Source organism: Marmota flaviventris, chromosome 7, assembly GCF_047511675.1.
Source record: "Marmota flaviventris isolate mMarFla1 chromosome 7, mMarFla1.hap1, whole genome shotgun sequence".
Taxonomy (NCBI): Eukaryota; Metazoa; Chordata; class Mammalia; order Rodentia; family Sciuridae; genus Marmota; species Marmota flaviventris.
This window is the reverse complement of record NC_092504.1, coordinates 59933614-59946632: the sequence shown is the minus strand read 5'-3', so window position 1 is coordinate 59946632 and position 13019 is coordinate 59933614. Positions and strand designations below refer to the sequence as shown.

The window sequence follows — 13019 nt, the reverse complement described above, 5'->3', positions numbered from 1 at the left end:
TTAAGAGCTATTAAGTTTTGGTGTAGTATCAGAATATCCACAATTCTCTGAAAAGGCTATTAAAAAACTTTTCAACTTACATATTTGTATGAGACCAGAATTTCTTCATGTGCTTCAACTACAGCTGATTGAATGCAGAAACAGATATGTGAATCCAGCTATTTAGGGGGAAAGAATAGTTATTTTTCATTATAGCCTGTTATTTGTCTCACATGTAATGGACTTGTTACTTTTATTTTTTCAAAAATAATATTTTAGTCGGGTGTGGTGGTTCATGCCTGTAATCCCAGTGGCTTGGGAGGCTGAAACAGAAGGATCTTGAGTTCAAAGCCAGCCTCAGCAAAAGTGAGGCACTAAGCAACTCAGTAAGACCCTCTCTCTAAATAAAATGTAAAATAGGATTGGGGATGTGTGGCTCAGTGGTTGAGTGCCCTGAGTTCAATCCCTGGTACCAAAAAAAAAAAAAAAAAAAAAAAAAAAATTTAAAGCCTGTCACTTGAATATATCAAAGACATAATCCTAACATGAAAAGCATGTTAGGATCCTTAATAATTTTTAAGAGGATAAAGGCATCCTGAGACCCTGTAGAACAATGTTCTGAGGTATAACTCTCTGTGAGGAGGGTTGGAGGACTAGGCCATTGAAAGTAAGGAAGGCAAAGAATTGAGAGTTCAGGCTATTGGAATGATTCTCTTTGCAAGGATGTAGATCACTAAGATTGAGGACAAGAACAGTGTTGGAAAAAAAAGGAAGTCAAGTATTAAAATCTTTAAAGAATGAATTATGTTGTGGTTATATCATGGCATAGGAAGTCTTCAGAAGTGAGAGGATCTGCAAGATTATAGTATAGTACCGGGTTAGCCTGTACTGGTTAGCCAGCAAGATTACATATAGTTTTGATCTGGAAATTTCTCTCTCTCTCTCTCTCTCTCTCTTTTAAAATATTTTTTAGTTGTCAACAGACCTTATTTTATTTATGTATATGTGGTGCTGAGAATCGAACTAGTGCCTCACACATGACAGGCAAGTGCAATATCACTGAGCCACAACTCCAGCCCCTGAAAATCTCTTTATATACTAGTTAGGGTGAAGTTAATGAAAAAACCCAACAATAATGTTTAAAGAATAAAAAAAGTTTGTTTATTTCTGCTTAACAATTTCAAGATGAGTGGTCCCAATTAGTGATGAAGCTTTGTTGAATGTCACCATTCCATGTTTTAGGGTGTATTATGTCTGCGTGATCCAGCTGTAGTCTAGCTGGGTTTTCATGTGTCCAGGATGGAAAGAGTAGCTTTTTGTGGACAACTGGCAGTCTTTGCCACTCTTGAAAATAAGAGCTCTTTTATTTGTTGCATCTGCAGTATTAGGTAGATAGTTGATGATTAATGAATATTAGTGAAACAAAAGTATAATATTCTATGTGTAGGGGTTGAAGTATGTAAATGCATGTCCAAGATGGGTAGCCTGACTACTGTTTTTAGTAGATTGTCAATCTAGGTATTTTCATCCTTCTTAATTCTTGTGTTGTAAGAGTGTTTTTAACTTTATACAAACATACAGATATTGAAGGGAATCATTAAAATAAAATAGTCCAAGAAACAATGAAACCAAGCAACTGATCCATTGATTGTACTCTTTGACATTGTTCCAGGAGGAGTAAGAAATTTTCTATTTTTCATAGTAAACATGTCTTCTCTTGCTTTTTATGTCTCTTTCTCTCCCCTGGGTATTAGGCGCCTTGCTGTGACAAGCTTTATACTTGCCGGTTGTGTCATGATAACAATGAAGATCATCAGCTAGACCGCTTTAAAGTAAAGGAAGTGCAGTGTATAAACTGTGAAAAAATTCAACATGTAAGATTTTATGTCATATTTCTGTTTTTTTTTTAAAGATTTGAAAAATATTACTAAAATTGCAAATAAGACTTTAGACATAACTCTTGGAGTAAGCAATATGTTAGATATTTAAAAACTTAAAAGAAGCTAATCTTCAACAAATTCTAGATATTCAAATAGTAGTTCAAAATACTTTAGTGAATTTTTTTGTATTTTTTTATTGTCCATTATAATTATACATACTGGTGAAATCATTGTTACATATTCGTTAATGCTTATGGTATAACAATATATCATTTCCTATTATTCCCCCCCCCATCCCTTTCTTCTATTCTACTGGTCTCTCTTTTTTTTTGTACAGTGTATGATAAAAAAACACATTGAAAAGTTAACAGTGATTTTCCAGGTGATCGGATCATCAGCAATTTGAATTTTCTCTATTTTTTTTAATATTTATTCTAATTAGCTATACATGATAGCAGAATGTATGGAGCACAACTTTTCATTTCTCTGGTTGTACACAATGTAGAGTCATACCACAAGTGCAGTCATACATGTACCTAGGGTAATGATTTTCATCTCATTCCACCATTGTTCCTGCCTCCATTCCCTTTGATTTTCATGAGATCCCCTGCCCCTACTTTTTTTTTTCTTTCCTTTTTCCTCTCTAGTTTTCACACATGAGAGAAAACATGACTCTTGACTTTCTGAAATTTACTCTAATTTTAAATTACTTATGTCTTTTTTAGGCACAACAGACTTGTGAAGAGTGTAGCACATTGTTTGGAGAATATTATTGCAGTATTTGCCATCTGTTTGACAAAGATAAGAAGCAGTATCATTGTGAAAACTGTGGAATTTGTAGGTACTGTGTGTAAAATATTATTTTCTAATACTTCTAATATACCTGGGCAATGGATGTTTTAGAATCAACATTGCTGTGATATCATTTACATCTGATAAAATTCATTTATTTGAAGTGTCCAGTGAGTTTTGATATCTTTTTCTGTTGATATCTATCTCTGTATTTACCTATATTTATATATCTGTTACATTATTCTAAAAAGTTTTATCATGCCTCTTCTTGTAATGATCATTTAATTTTCCCATCAACTACTGTGTAGCTATATTAAATTTTAACTTTGGAATATTAAATATAGTTAACATTGGGACATAAAATGTGTTCTTTATTCCCTAATTGCAGAAATTTTTTTATGAATTTTTTTTCATTTTAACATTATTTGTTTCCTTCTAAATACTTTTGCATACATATCTGTCTTCAGCATTCGACCACTTATAAACCATATTAAGTAAATTTTGGGTAAAAACATAAAAGATAGGAAAATACTATCATGTAGTTTTAGCAAAATGAAATGGTATTATTGGTTCAAAATATTTGTGATTTGAATTTCTTCCTATTAAATTGTGATTTGAAGTCCTTCCTAATAAATAATATGACTAGATGAGGATGCCATAATATATTCTTTTGTTCGTAGAAATACGTGGTTCATTTCTTTTCTTTCTCTATTTCTTTTTTTTTAGGGGGCGAGGGAGAGTGCTGGGGATTAAACCCAGAGCCTTGCACATGGAACACAAGTGCTCTCTCACTGAGCTGTATCTCTAGCCTCTCTCCTTTCCTGAGACTATTCATCTAGGATATCATCATCTGAAAACCATAATCTGATTTATTGATTAGAGCATCAGTTTTATCATCATTATTAGAGTCCTGAGCAATGGTTGCAACTGGGAATGATTTTTCCCTCAGAGGATATTTGGCAATGTTTGGAGACATTGTTTGGTTGTCACATCTAGGAATGGGGCGATACCATGGCATTTATTGAATAGAGGCCAAAGATGCTGCTAAAGATGAGACAGTTTCCTGCCACAACATTTTTCTGTTCTAGCCAGGCATGGTGGTACAGTCCTATAATCCCAGTGACTTGGGAGATGAGTCAGAAAGATTGCAAGTTTGAGGCCAACCTTGGCAAGTTACAGACTGTCCCCCTGCCCCCCCACCCCGAACTAAGAAAATTATCAGGCCCAAAATATTAGCGGTGGAGAGAAACCCCAGATTAGAATGTTGATATCTGCCTCTTTGCATTTATTTTCTGTGTCTAAAATTTCTTCTGTTGGTTTTTTTTCTACTTGCCATTATGGGTGAAAAAGGAAAAATTCTGATCTTTCAACTGTGTCCAGACTCTTAATACCTTCTTGATAGTGATACAGCACAGCATGAAAAAAACAAAAACAAACTGATCTTACAGTAGTGATTAATTTAATAGTATATCATTCTTTTGGATGTTCCAACCATACTTCCCAGTTTAGTCATTTGGTTGGGATAGTGAGAAAAGTTGATAAGTAGTGTGAAAAAATTACTTGGATACTGAAATATCAGAATGTTTCAAGGTATAGGAAAAATAAGATCATTAAGATCCCGTAAATCAAATTTATAAAAGGGTTCAGCAACCTATATGGTAGTTGCAAAATGGAATGAATTTAGCTTATTCAAGAAAGTACATTTTCTCCTTGTTCTTCAGAAGATCTCAATAATGTCATAAATTATTAATCTTTAAAATAGAATTGATTATAAAAACAACTGTCCCAGAGTACAGAATGGATGTTGTATAGTTGATGAGATTGGGCACATTTGGGGTGGTATGACAATAAACTGGATGTTGTATGATAAAAGCTTTTGCAATTATAAAGATTTGATAAAGGCTGAATTTAATTTACATCCTTTCTCAAAGAGTTTTTAGGGTTTTAATAGTTGGTTATAAAGTCCTTTTTACATTCACTGGAACATAATTAGTAATGTCTAGTTAAAAGTGTAGAGTACCTAAGAAATTTTCAAATAAAAATGTTTCATATTTTATACTATTATAAAATTGTGTGACTCAAGTTTTAGTCACTTCAAGTGGGTATTTTAGGTGGTATTATATCTGTTGTCATCGTTCAAAAATCTTTGAAATGTCTATTCTGCAGTTGTTTTTTGTGAGTGCTGATAGCACAATGAAAATTCACCAAGAGCTGTAGAATTCTTGTTTTGATTTTTTAAAAATTTGCTAAAAGATACTCTGAGCAAAATTAAATAAAATTGACTGTTAAATACTCTTTTTTTCAGAAGTGAGGAGACCATCAAAATATTACTATTGTTTTTTAAATAAAAACGATTAAAAGACAAGTAAAAGATACTTGTGCAATTGCAGCATTGTTGGAAACCCTCTCATAACTTAAAAAAATAATCTCATTAGTGTATGAATTCTTACGTTTTTATTTAAAGATCTGATACACATTTATGCTTATGAATAACTGACATTTTAAATCAGAGGAAAGAGTATTAGGATAATTGATTATCTGTGCCATTGCTAATTGCCTGTTCTTTGGGAGTGGGCAAATGCAATTGAAGTTAATTTTCTGAAAAAGTTTAACAAAAGGATTTCAATAAAACTTTGTTGAAGGAATCCCCTTAACATTTCCTGTTCCCCCCCAAATTTGGTGACCTACTAACAAAGGTTCTCTTGCTAATTCACGTTAAATATTGTGCCTGCACTGTGTTGTGAAAGGGCTGAACTGGGCTTTGAATGAGCTGGCCCAGAAGAGCTTGCAAATGCCTAACAGAAGCAGTTTGTGCTAGCAGCTTCAACCTGCATGAATTCACTGTGTTCTCAAGGAGAACACTCTGCTTTGTTTGTGGTTGAAATATCATTCAGCAAAACTCTTCACCGCTCTTGGAAACAAAAAATTGACTCTTAAAACTCTGTATTTTCATTAGATTGTAGTTTTAGCATCTTGTGAAAGAAACATACAGTAGTGGCTTAAGCAAGGTTTATTTCTCATGGAAATGTCTAAATTATGTAGTTAACAGGAGCCCAGTATTTTTTTTTTTTTTAACATGTTCTTGTTCTTGTGTCCCTAGGACATTTTCTTGCCTGTATAGTCTAATGGTTTATATTCTGACCAGTGGAAAGTGGGTAGGTGAGGGGAAGGCAAACCCTTTCTTCTTAAGGGTACCACACAAAATTTTGTTTTTCTCTTCTGTTTGCAACCTCCAAAAAGGTTAGAAAATAGCCTTTATTTAGGATGACTCCGAAAAGCTCAGTGCCTAGCTAAATGTTCTATTATCATGAAAGAGCAGAGAATAGAAATGTAGGAACAACTAGCAATGTCATCTGGACCATATGTAACAAATCTCAAATGGACTGAGGAAAAATAAATGAATGAAAAGCTGTAGGTATTAGTAGGCAAAGGAGGATGTGTTTATAATTTGTAGTTTACAGAAGTCTTTCCTAAATAATAGGCAGAAAGCACAAGATGTAAAAGGGAAACATTTGATGCCATTTTTAGTACGTGGGAATTAAAAATGACTGTAGTTGGTCATGGTGACACACACCTGTAGTCCCAACTAGCTGGGAGGCTAAGGCAATTGAAGTGAGTTTTCTGAAAAAGGCAGGAGGATCAAGAATTTGAGGCTAGCTTGGGCAACATAGTGAGACCCTGTCTGGGGTTTGGTGGGAGAAACGGCTGTATGACAAAGAGATGAGACCAGAAAAGTAAACATAACAAATGCAAATGAAAAAGATTAATATCTGGGCTGTGTAAAGACCTTCTTTGAATTGGTAAAAGACAAATACTCCAGTAAAATAAAAAAAATAGGCAGAGTATATCAACAGATAATCTACAGAAAAAATCCAATGGTTCATAAACATTAAAGTGTATTCTTTCTCATAAATTAAAATTGCATATTTTATAAAGGCTGTTATATATGTAACTAGTTCTGGTGAGTTTATGGGATCCAAGGATGCTATCATGCACAGTTGGTGGAAATGTAAATTAGTACTGCCGTTTTGGAGCAGTTTGACTGCATCACAATTAATGATCTAATACCCTCTGAATCACTAGTTTCATTTTTAGGAATCTTGTAAAAAATAATCAAAATGTAGGCTAAGTGTTATCTGGACAAGAGTGTTTATGGTATCACTGTAGCGAAAGATTATGAATTATATGAATAAGAGAACATTCTTAAAATTTAGCATATATCCATACCATGTTAATACTTTGTAGCTATTAAGAATGAAGTAGTTTTATACAGACAGTAAAATAATCCTCAGGATAAATTGTTAAGTAAAAAAGTTGTAGAACAGCATATATGGAAAGAATCTATTTATGTAAGGAGTGTAATGCAAATTGTGTGTATCTTTCACACCTCTTTTTCTCCCTATAAGTTCATTTTATAGGGAAAAGAGAAAGCCTTGAAGGGTAGATACCATTCTGTTTACAGTGCTAAATTTTGGAGAGGGACATTGGCAAGATGGGGGTTTACCCTGTATTCCTCAGGTTGTCACTGTAGTAAAAAGTAATCTAATCTTTTGGCTTTCATATGTTTTGTTAGGATTGGTCCAAAGGAAGATTTTTTCCACTGTTTGAAATGTAACTTATGCCTAGCTATGAATCTTCAAGGAAAACATAAGGTATATAATTCAGTTTGCATAATTTTTAAAATATTGCAATGTTTTTAAAAATCAGCTTAAATTCTAATATATTTTGGAAGTATGATAATTTTCAGATATTAGCAAGTACAACTCTATATGTTACGTTTTAAAAAAGCAGTATTAAGTAGGTATTCTAAAATATACACCTGAACATATGATGTTGTACAATTTCTTTTCTGTAGTGTAAGAAATAATAATAATAACTGCTGAGGCCAGTTATTAGCATAATGTTGATAAATTCTAAGTTGGTTTATAGATTCTGATCATTGGTGCTGCTTTTGTGATTTACAGGAAAAATACTGAGTAGTGTAACCTATTCACTGAACATTCTATGAAAATTTAGAAAGTTTTTTATATTTCCATAATTAAGACAAATATTTTAAATCTGGATACAGGTATTTTATTATAATCCCAGGCTCTCCCTTATTATTTAAAAACTATCTAATAAAGGCTTAAATTTATAGTACTGATTCTACCTACTATATGAATTTGGAGAATGGGGAATTGGTGTGGAGTGAAGTATAAATGATATTTTACAGGTATAGGAAATTCCAGATAAGGGAGAACAGTGAGTATCAACATTGTGTGCGTGTGTTAGAGATTGGAAAGAAAGTATTTGAAGTAATTCGCTTAGCACTCAACTAGGTTCAGTAGAAGACAAGGAAAAGAAGTTCTTGTAGAAATATAATCTTAGATAGTACCTGGCCTCAATAATAAAGATGAGTAATGAACATGTAGGAGATGGTAACAGGGAATTGGGGGAAAAGAACTGGGGCTTTTAAAGAAGAATTCCAAGATTTTCAGTCCTGGTTTAAGGTACATGATTAGTAGATAGTGAATTTGTTAAAGATTGAACTTGGCTTTATAAACTTAATTTTAGAGTGAGAGCTAGATAAGGTAATGGAGAGAATTTGAAGTTGATAGCCTCTTATAGATTGTGTTCTTGTGGTACTGTTCTATGCTCCAAAGCCTGTGTAGAGTTTGTGTAAGTGCACACAACCAATTCATTGCATGCTTACAGCATCTTTTACATTTCATCAACTCAAAGCTGTCAGATACATTATGATTGCAGAGATCTTAAAATGTCTGTGAAGTACACTTTAGAACAAAATGAAATATCTATTAGTGTTATTTTATATATATAAGGAAAATAAGACTAAAGAAGTGGTGGCTTGTCTAAAATTTTAGGGGCTCATAAATGTTAGAGCAGAGATTACAGTCTCCTGATTTAAAATTTATTATTTTGAGGACTTTACTCTGCATTATACTCCATTGTCTTTAAAAAGCTATACATATTTTCTTTTATGATTTTTTTGTTCTTTTTTTTGGTAAGTTATCTTGTATTGCCTGTATGTTAGTAAGTTCTTTTCAGGTGCTTCCATTAAAAGCAAGGGATGGTGTGATGCTTTCCCTTCTCTTTCTTCATGTAATCAGACATTAAGCCTTACCAAACTAAGAACTCAAGCTCTGAAGTCAGTCTCCCTGGGACTCAAATTTAATTCCGCCTCCTAAGTGTGCAACTTTGTCAGTTACTTAGCTTCTCTAGGCCTTTCTAATCTATAAAATGAAGTTATAATTTTACCTGTATCATCTAGGGTTGAGAGTTAATTGAGTTTATGCGGTACTTTACTTAACAAATAGCGTATAGTAAATCTCAGCATGAGCTATTATTTGTACTATAAATATTCTTATTTATTGGCTTAGCATACCAATTTAGGGCAGTTACTTTGTAGTAAAACACATATAAAATAGAAAATTTCCAAACATTACTATCTTTGGAGCTTGGGCGTAAGTAATACTTGATTCCCTGATTCAGTTTCCTTATCTTTTTAATGAAGGTACTCTGAATAGTGCAGATTTATTGAACATTTTCCTTGTTTTAGGTATTGTGTCTGCCCTGAAATAGTTGTGAAAATCAAGGAATTATTAATTTTATCTGACATACAAGAAATGTGAATTAGGGTTACCTATTGTTTTTAGCAAGTTGATTCTATCATTTTTATTATTACTACTACTATTATATCTGGCATTTTTATCTATTTAAGCTTTTGTTAATGTTTCTCTTTTAAAACAGTGTATTGAAAATGTTTCCCGGCAGAATTGTCCAATATGTTTGGAGGTAAGCTTAAAATATTTTTCACTTTGGAAATCTTCCTTCTTGAATTTAGAATACTTTCATGTTTATATTGTCATCAAACAAGCACTAACATTTTTTTTCTTTATAGGACATTCACACATCCCGTGTTGTTGCTCATGTCTTGCCATGCGGACATCTTTTACATAGGTAAAATAACTTTCTTTTCCCTCAAAGATATTTGAAAATAGTGAAGAGAGTTTTTGTTTTTACTGAAACAGTATTACTTTTTCTTTCAGAACATGCTATGAAGAAATGCTGAAAGAGTGCGTATTTGAGATTTTAAGTAATTGTGAGATGTCTTTTTTGTGTGTGCTTTTGGGGGTAGGGAGGTAGGCAGACATGACTGCTATTCACACTGTATTAGGCATGGCATATACTTAAATTGACATGAGTAAGTAGGTGAATAGTGTTAAACCAGGTAAGGCATCTTGGAGGATATAGAGCTACACATTTGTCCCCATGTCTCTATCGTCTCTATTATGCTTTATCTTCTTCCACAACTTGAGATAAATATCTCTTGTTATGTAGGTATACTTATCAGGAAACACAGTCTGTTCATGGTGTTTGAAAGACACTGAGGAATGTTGCTGAAATTTTTGTTTGGTTATTGTATTGGTCTAGTAATAAACTGCAAAGAAAATTGGTAAAGAAATTATCTAAAACTGGAACTAAAATGGTATGAGAAGTAGTTAGGAAAAAAGAGACTGTATAATGTATTTTGGTTCTATGAATTGATGATCAGAAATTGTGATTTAATAGCCAAACAGAAGGAAACATTTTTTCAAATTTTTAGAAAGGAAATAATATGATCTGAATATCTTTTAGGGAATACAGTCTTTTCCTTGCCTGACTGTATTAAGAACCTGAGGTTGCTTAACTAAGGAATAGCTTGACTGATGTTTTTAAGTATATGAAATATATTTTACAAAGACTGTGAGCTGATTTCTCTCCATTTTAGCAAACTGAGGAAAAAGACTTAGGGTTTAAAAATACTGTAAGATACTGGATTTAATTTAAAGCTTTTATAACGTAAGGGTTCCTAAAGAGATTTTTCTTGAAATAGAATAAATTTTATAGAATAATGCCTTATCTTGGATGGCTTATGTGCCAGTTAGCTTGCATCTTCTTATATGCTCAAGTTGAAATACCCTCCATTAAATATTCAGAAAATAACTTTTCTGTCTCTTCCAGAGGTTACAGATGTCCTTTATGTATGCACTCTGCTTTAGATATGACTCGGTACTGGAGGCAGCTGGATGATGAGGTAGCACAGACTCCTATGCCATCAGAATATCAGAACATGACTGTGGATGTGAGTAGAATCAGTTCTTAAAACTTTTCAGGTTTCTTATTGATACTCTTAAAAATTTTTATCCTTTTACTTAGATTTGTCTGGAAAATACTACTTTGATATAAATTGCATTGTGATGATTAATGGGAAGGACAAAATGATTTTTAAATTTTAGTTGTGTTGAGCTCAAACCCAAGAAAAAAGTCCTAAGAATACCTTTGTGTGGTTTTTCCCAACACTAGATGGCAGGCAAAAACTTTATTCTGAATTATTTGCACATTACCTGCCAGTCAATAATGAAACTGGATAGAGGTGGATCATTGATGTTTTATTTTCATTTTTATTTGTATTTATTTCAAATGTTTATTGAAGGAGAACATGTTCTCTGATTTTTGAAGTTTAAATTTTGTTTTTTGATGTTTAGTACCCTTTTTATTCTATCTTAGTCTTATTTTATTTGGTCTTAACTAATTAGCTTATAACCTAAAGTATAAGAAGTATTTCTATGCCTTTTGCTTTACAGAAAATGACCATCTTTATTCTACTAATTGAGATGTGCAGCTCTACTAGTCTGTTCTTAGCATAGTATTGAGTTAAAGATCAGAATGAGAAAGCTAAATTGCTTTCTGATGCTTTAATAATTTTGGCACATATAAAATACTTCCTCACACAAGAATAAAACCAATTTTTAAAAATTTTATTCACTCTGGAAAGTTTTTTAATTCATGTGGGAAATTGAATTGTTAAGACAGTGAAAGATGATCATTTTTAGACTAGTGAGAATCATGTGATGTTTTACTAGAGGCTGAAGTGTGCTATTTCATGTAGATATTTTTTTTTTAAATAATAGTTTTGTTAGGTTATAATTCATGTACATCCTCATTCCTTTGTTAGTATATTCATGGAATTGTACAAAGATCACCATAATTTTAGAACATTTTTATTACCCCCCAAAGAAATCCTGTTTCCAGTAGTAGTCACTGGGCTCCTCAGGCCTAGAAAACCACTAATCTTTCCACATTTAGACAGTATTTTTAAAAGAATAGTTTTCCAAATTATAATTTAAAGCAAATTTGGAAATTTTCTGTTTATGATGGTATGACTGAAATGAGTGCTTTTAATGCGTAGTGGTGATATTGATCTGTTTTTAGGTTAATGCCTAATTTTTCATGAGGTCACTTAGCACCAAAAGAGATGAATTTTATTAAAGGGTGTTTTATTGTCATTTTGGGGATGAGACAAGAGTCTCCTGTCTCTGCTCAATTTTAGAAATCACTCCTTTTAAAAATTTTTTATTTTTATTTTTTTATTTTGAGATAGGGTCTTGATAGGTTGCTGAGATTGGCCTAAAACTTGTGATCCTTCTGCCTCATCCTCCAATGCAGCTGGGTTACAGCCCTGTGCCACTATGCCCAGCACTGTATTTTCATTTTCTAAGTTTGAAGTTTTTAATACTTTTTTAGAGTTTTCAGTGAAAAAAAAGATTTCTACTTGTGGAAATGTTTAAGTATGTGTATCTTTGCATCTTTAATATGCTTGTCAAGAGATTGTTATAAGCAGACAATGCCACTTATGTCAATCACATTTAAAGTACTTACCTTGAATTCATCTCTTCACTTTTCAGATTCTCTGCAATGACTGCAATGGACGATCTACAGTCCAGTTCCATATTTTAGGCATGAAATGTAAGATCTGTGAATCCTACAATACTGCTCAAGCTGGAGGACGTAGAATTTCACTAGATCAGCAATAAACAGCCTATACTTCACTGGAAAACTCAGCTTTTGTGATACAGAAAAAAGCTCAATGGCTGATGTTATACTGTGTCATAATCTGTGCATTGGAGTTGATGTGTTTTGTACTAGTGTCACAGCATAAAATCATATTACAAGTACTTATGGATTCAGGGTCTCTTTATAGAATTATCATAGCTCTTTATTGGATGAAAGCCTCTGTGCTTGTGTTTTGATTGGAAATTCCTTTAGTGTCAGTTGTTTGGAAGCCAATGATGTTTGCCATTGATATACATATTCATAGAAGTATGTTATATTTTCATGGAACTAGGTGACACTGTGTGCACAGAATTGATAGAACTGCACTTAATTCTCAGTAGTGTTCTTGACTTTAAGGGCTGTGCTATAATGAGAATAAGTTCTACCTAATTGTTTAAACCTAATTATCTATGCTTTCAATTTTTTTAAGAGAGTCCTTAGGATCCTCTAAGTGAATTTTGATGTAATAAATGCTAATAAAATTATATCAAAAGA

General features: G+C 32.7%; 1 protein-coding gene across 1 annotated transcript in view; it reads left to right on the top strand.

The window, feature by feature from the left end:
* Positions 1 to 13019, top strand: part of Rchy1 (ring finger and CHY zinc finger domain containing 1) — a 16611-nt gene extending 3592 nt beyond the window's left edge. Inside the window, exons 2-9 of the mRNA XM_027939750.3 lie at positions 1734 to 1853; positions 2585 to 2700; positions 7225 to 7303; positions 9399 to 9443; positions 9550 to 9608; positions 9698 to 9724; positions 10653 to 10773; positions 12377 to 13019. Coding sequence (XP_027795551.2) covers positions 1734 to 1853; positions 2585 to 2700; positions 7225 to 7303; positions 9399 to 9443; positions 9550 to 9608; positions 9698 to 9724; positions 10653 to 10773; positions 12377 to 12505 — 696 coding nt within the window. The 3' untranslated portion in view covers positions 12506 to 13019. The remainder of the gene's footprint in view (positions 1 to 1733; positions 1854 to 2584; positions 2701 to 7224; positions 7304 to 9398; positions 9444 to 9549; positions 9609 to 9697; positions 9725 to 10652; positions 10774 to 12376) is intronic.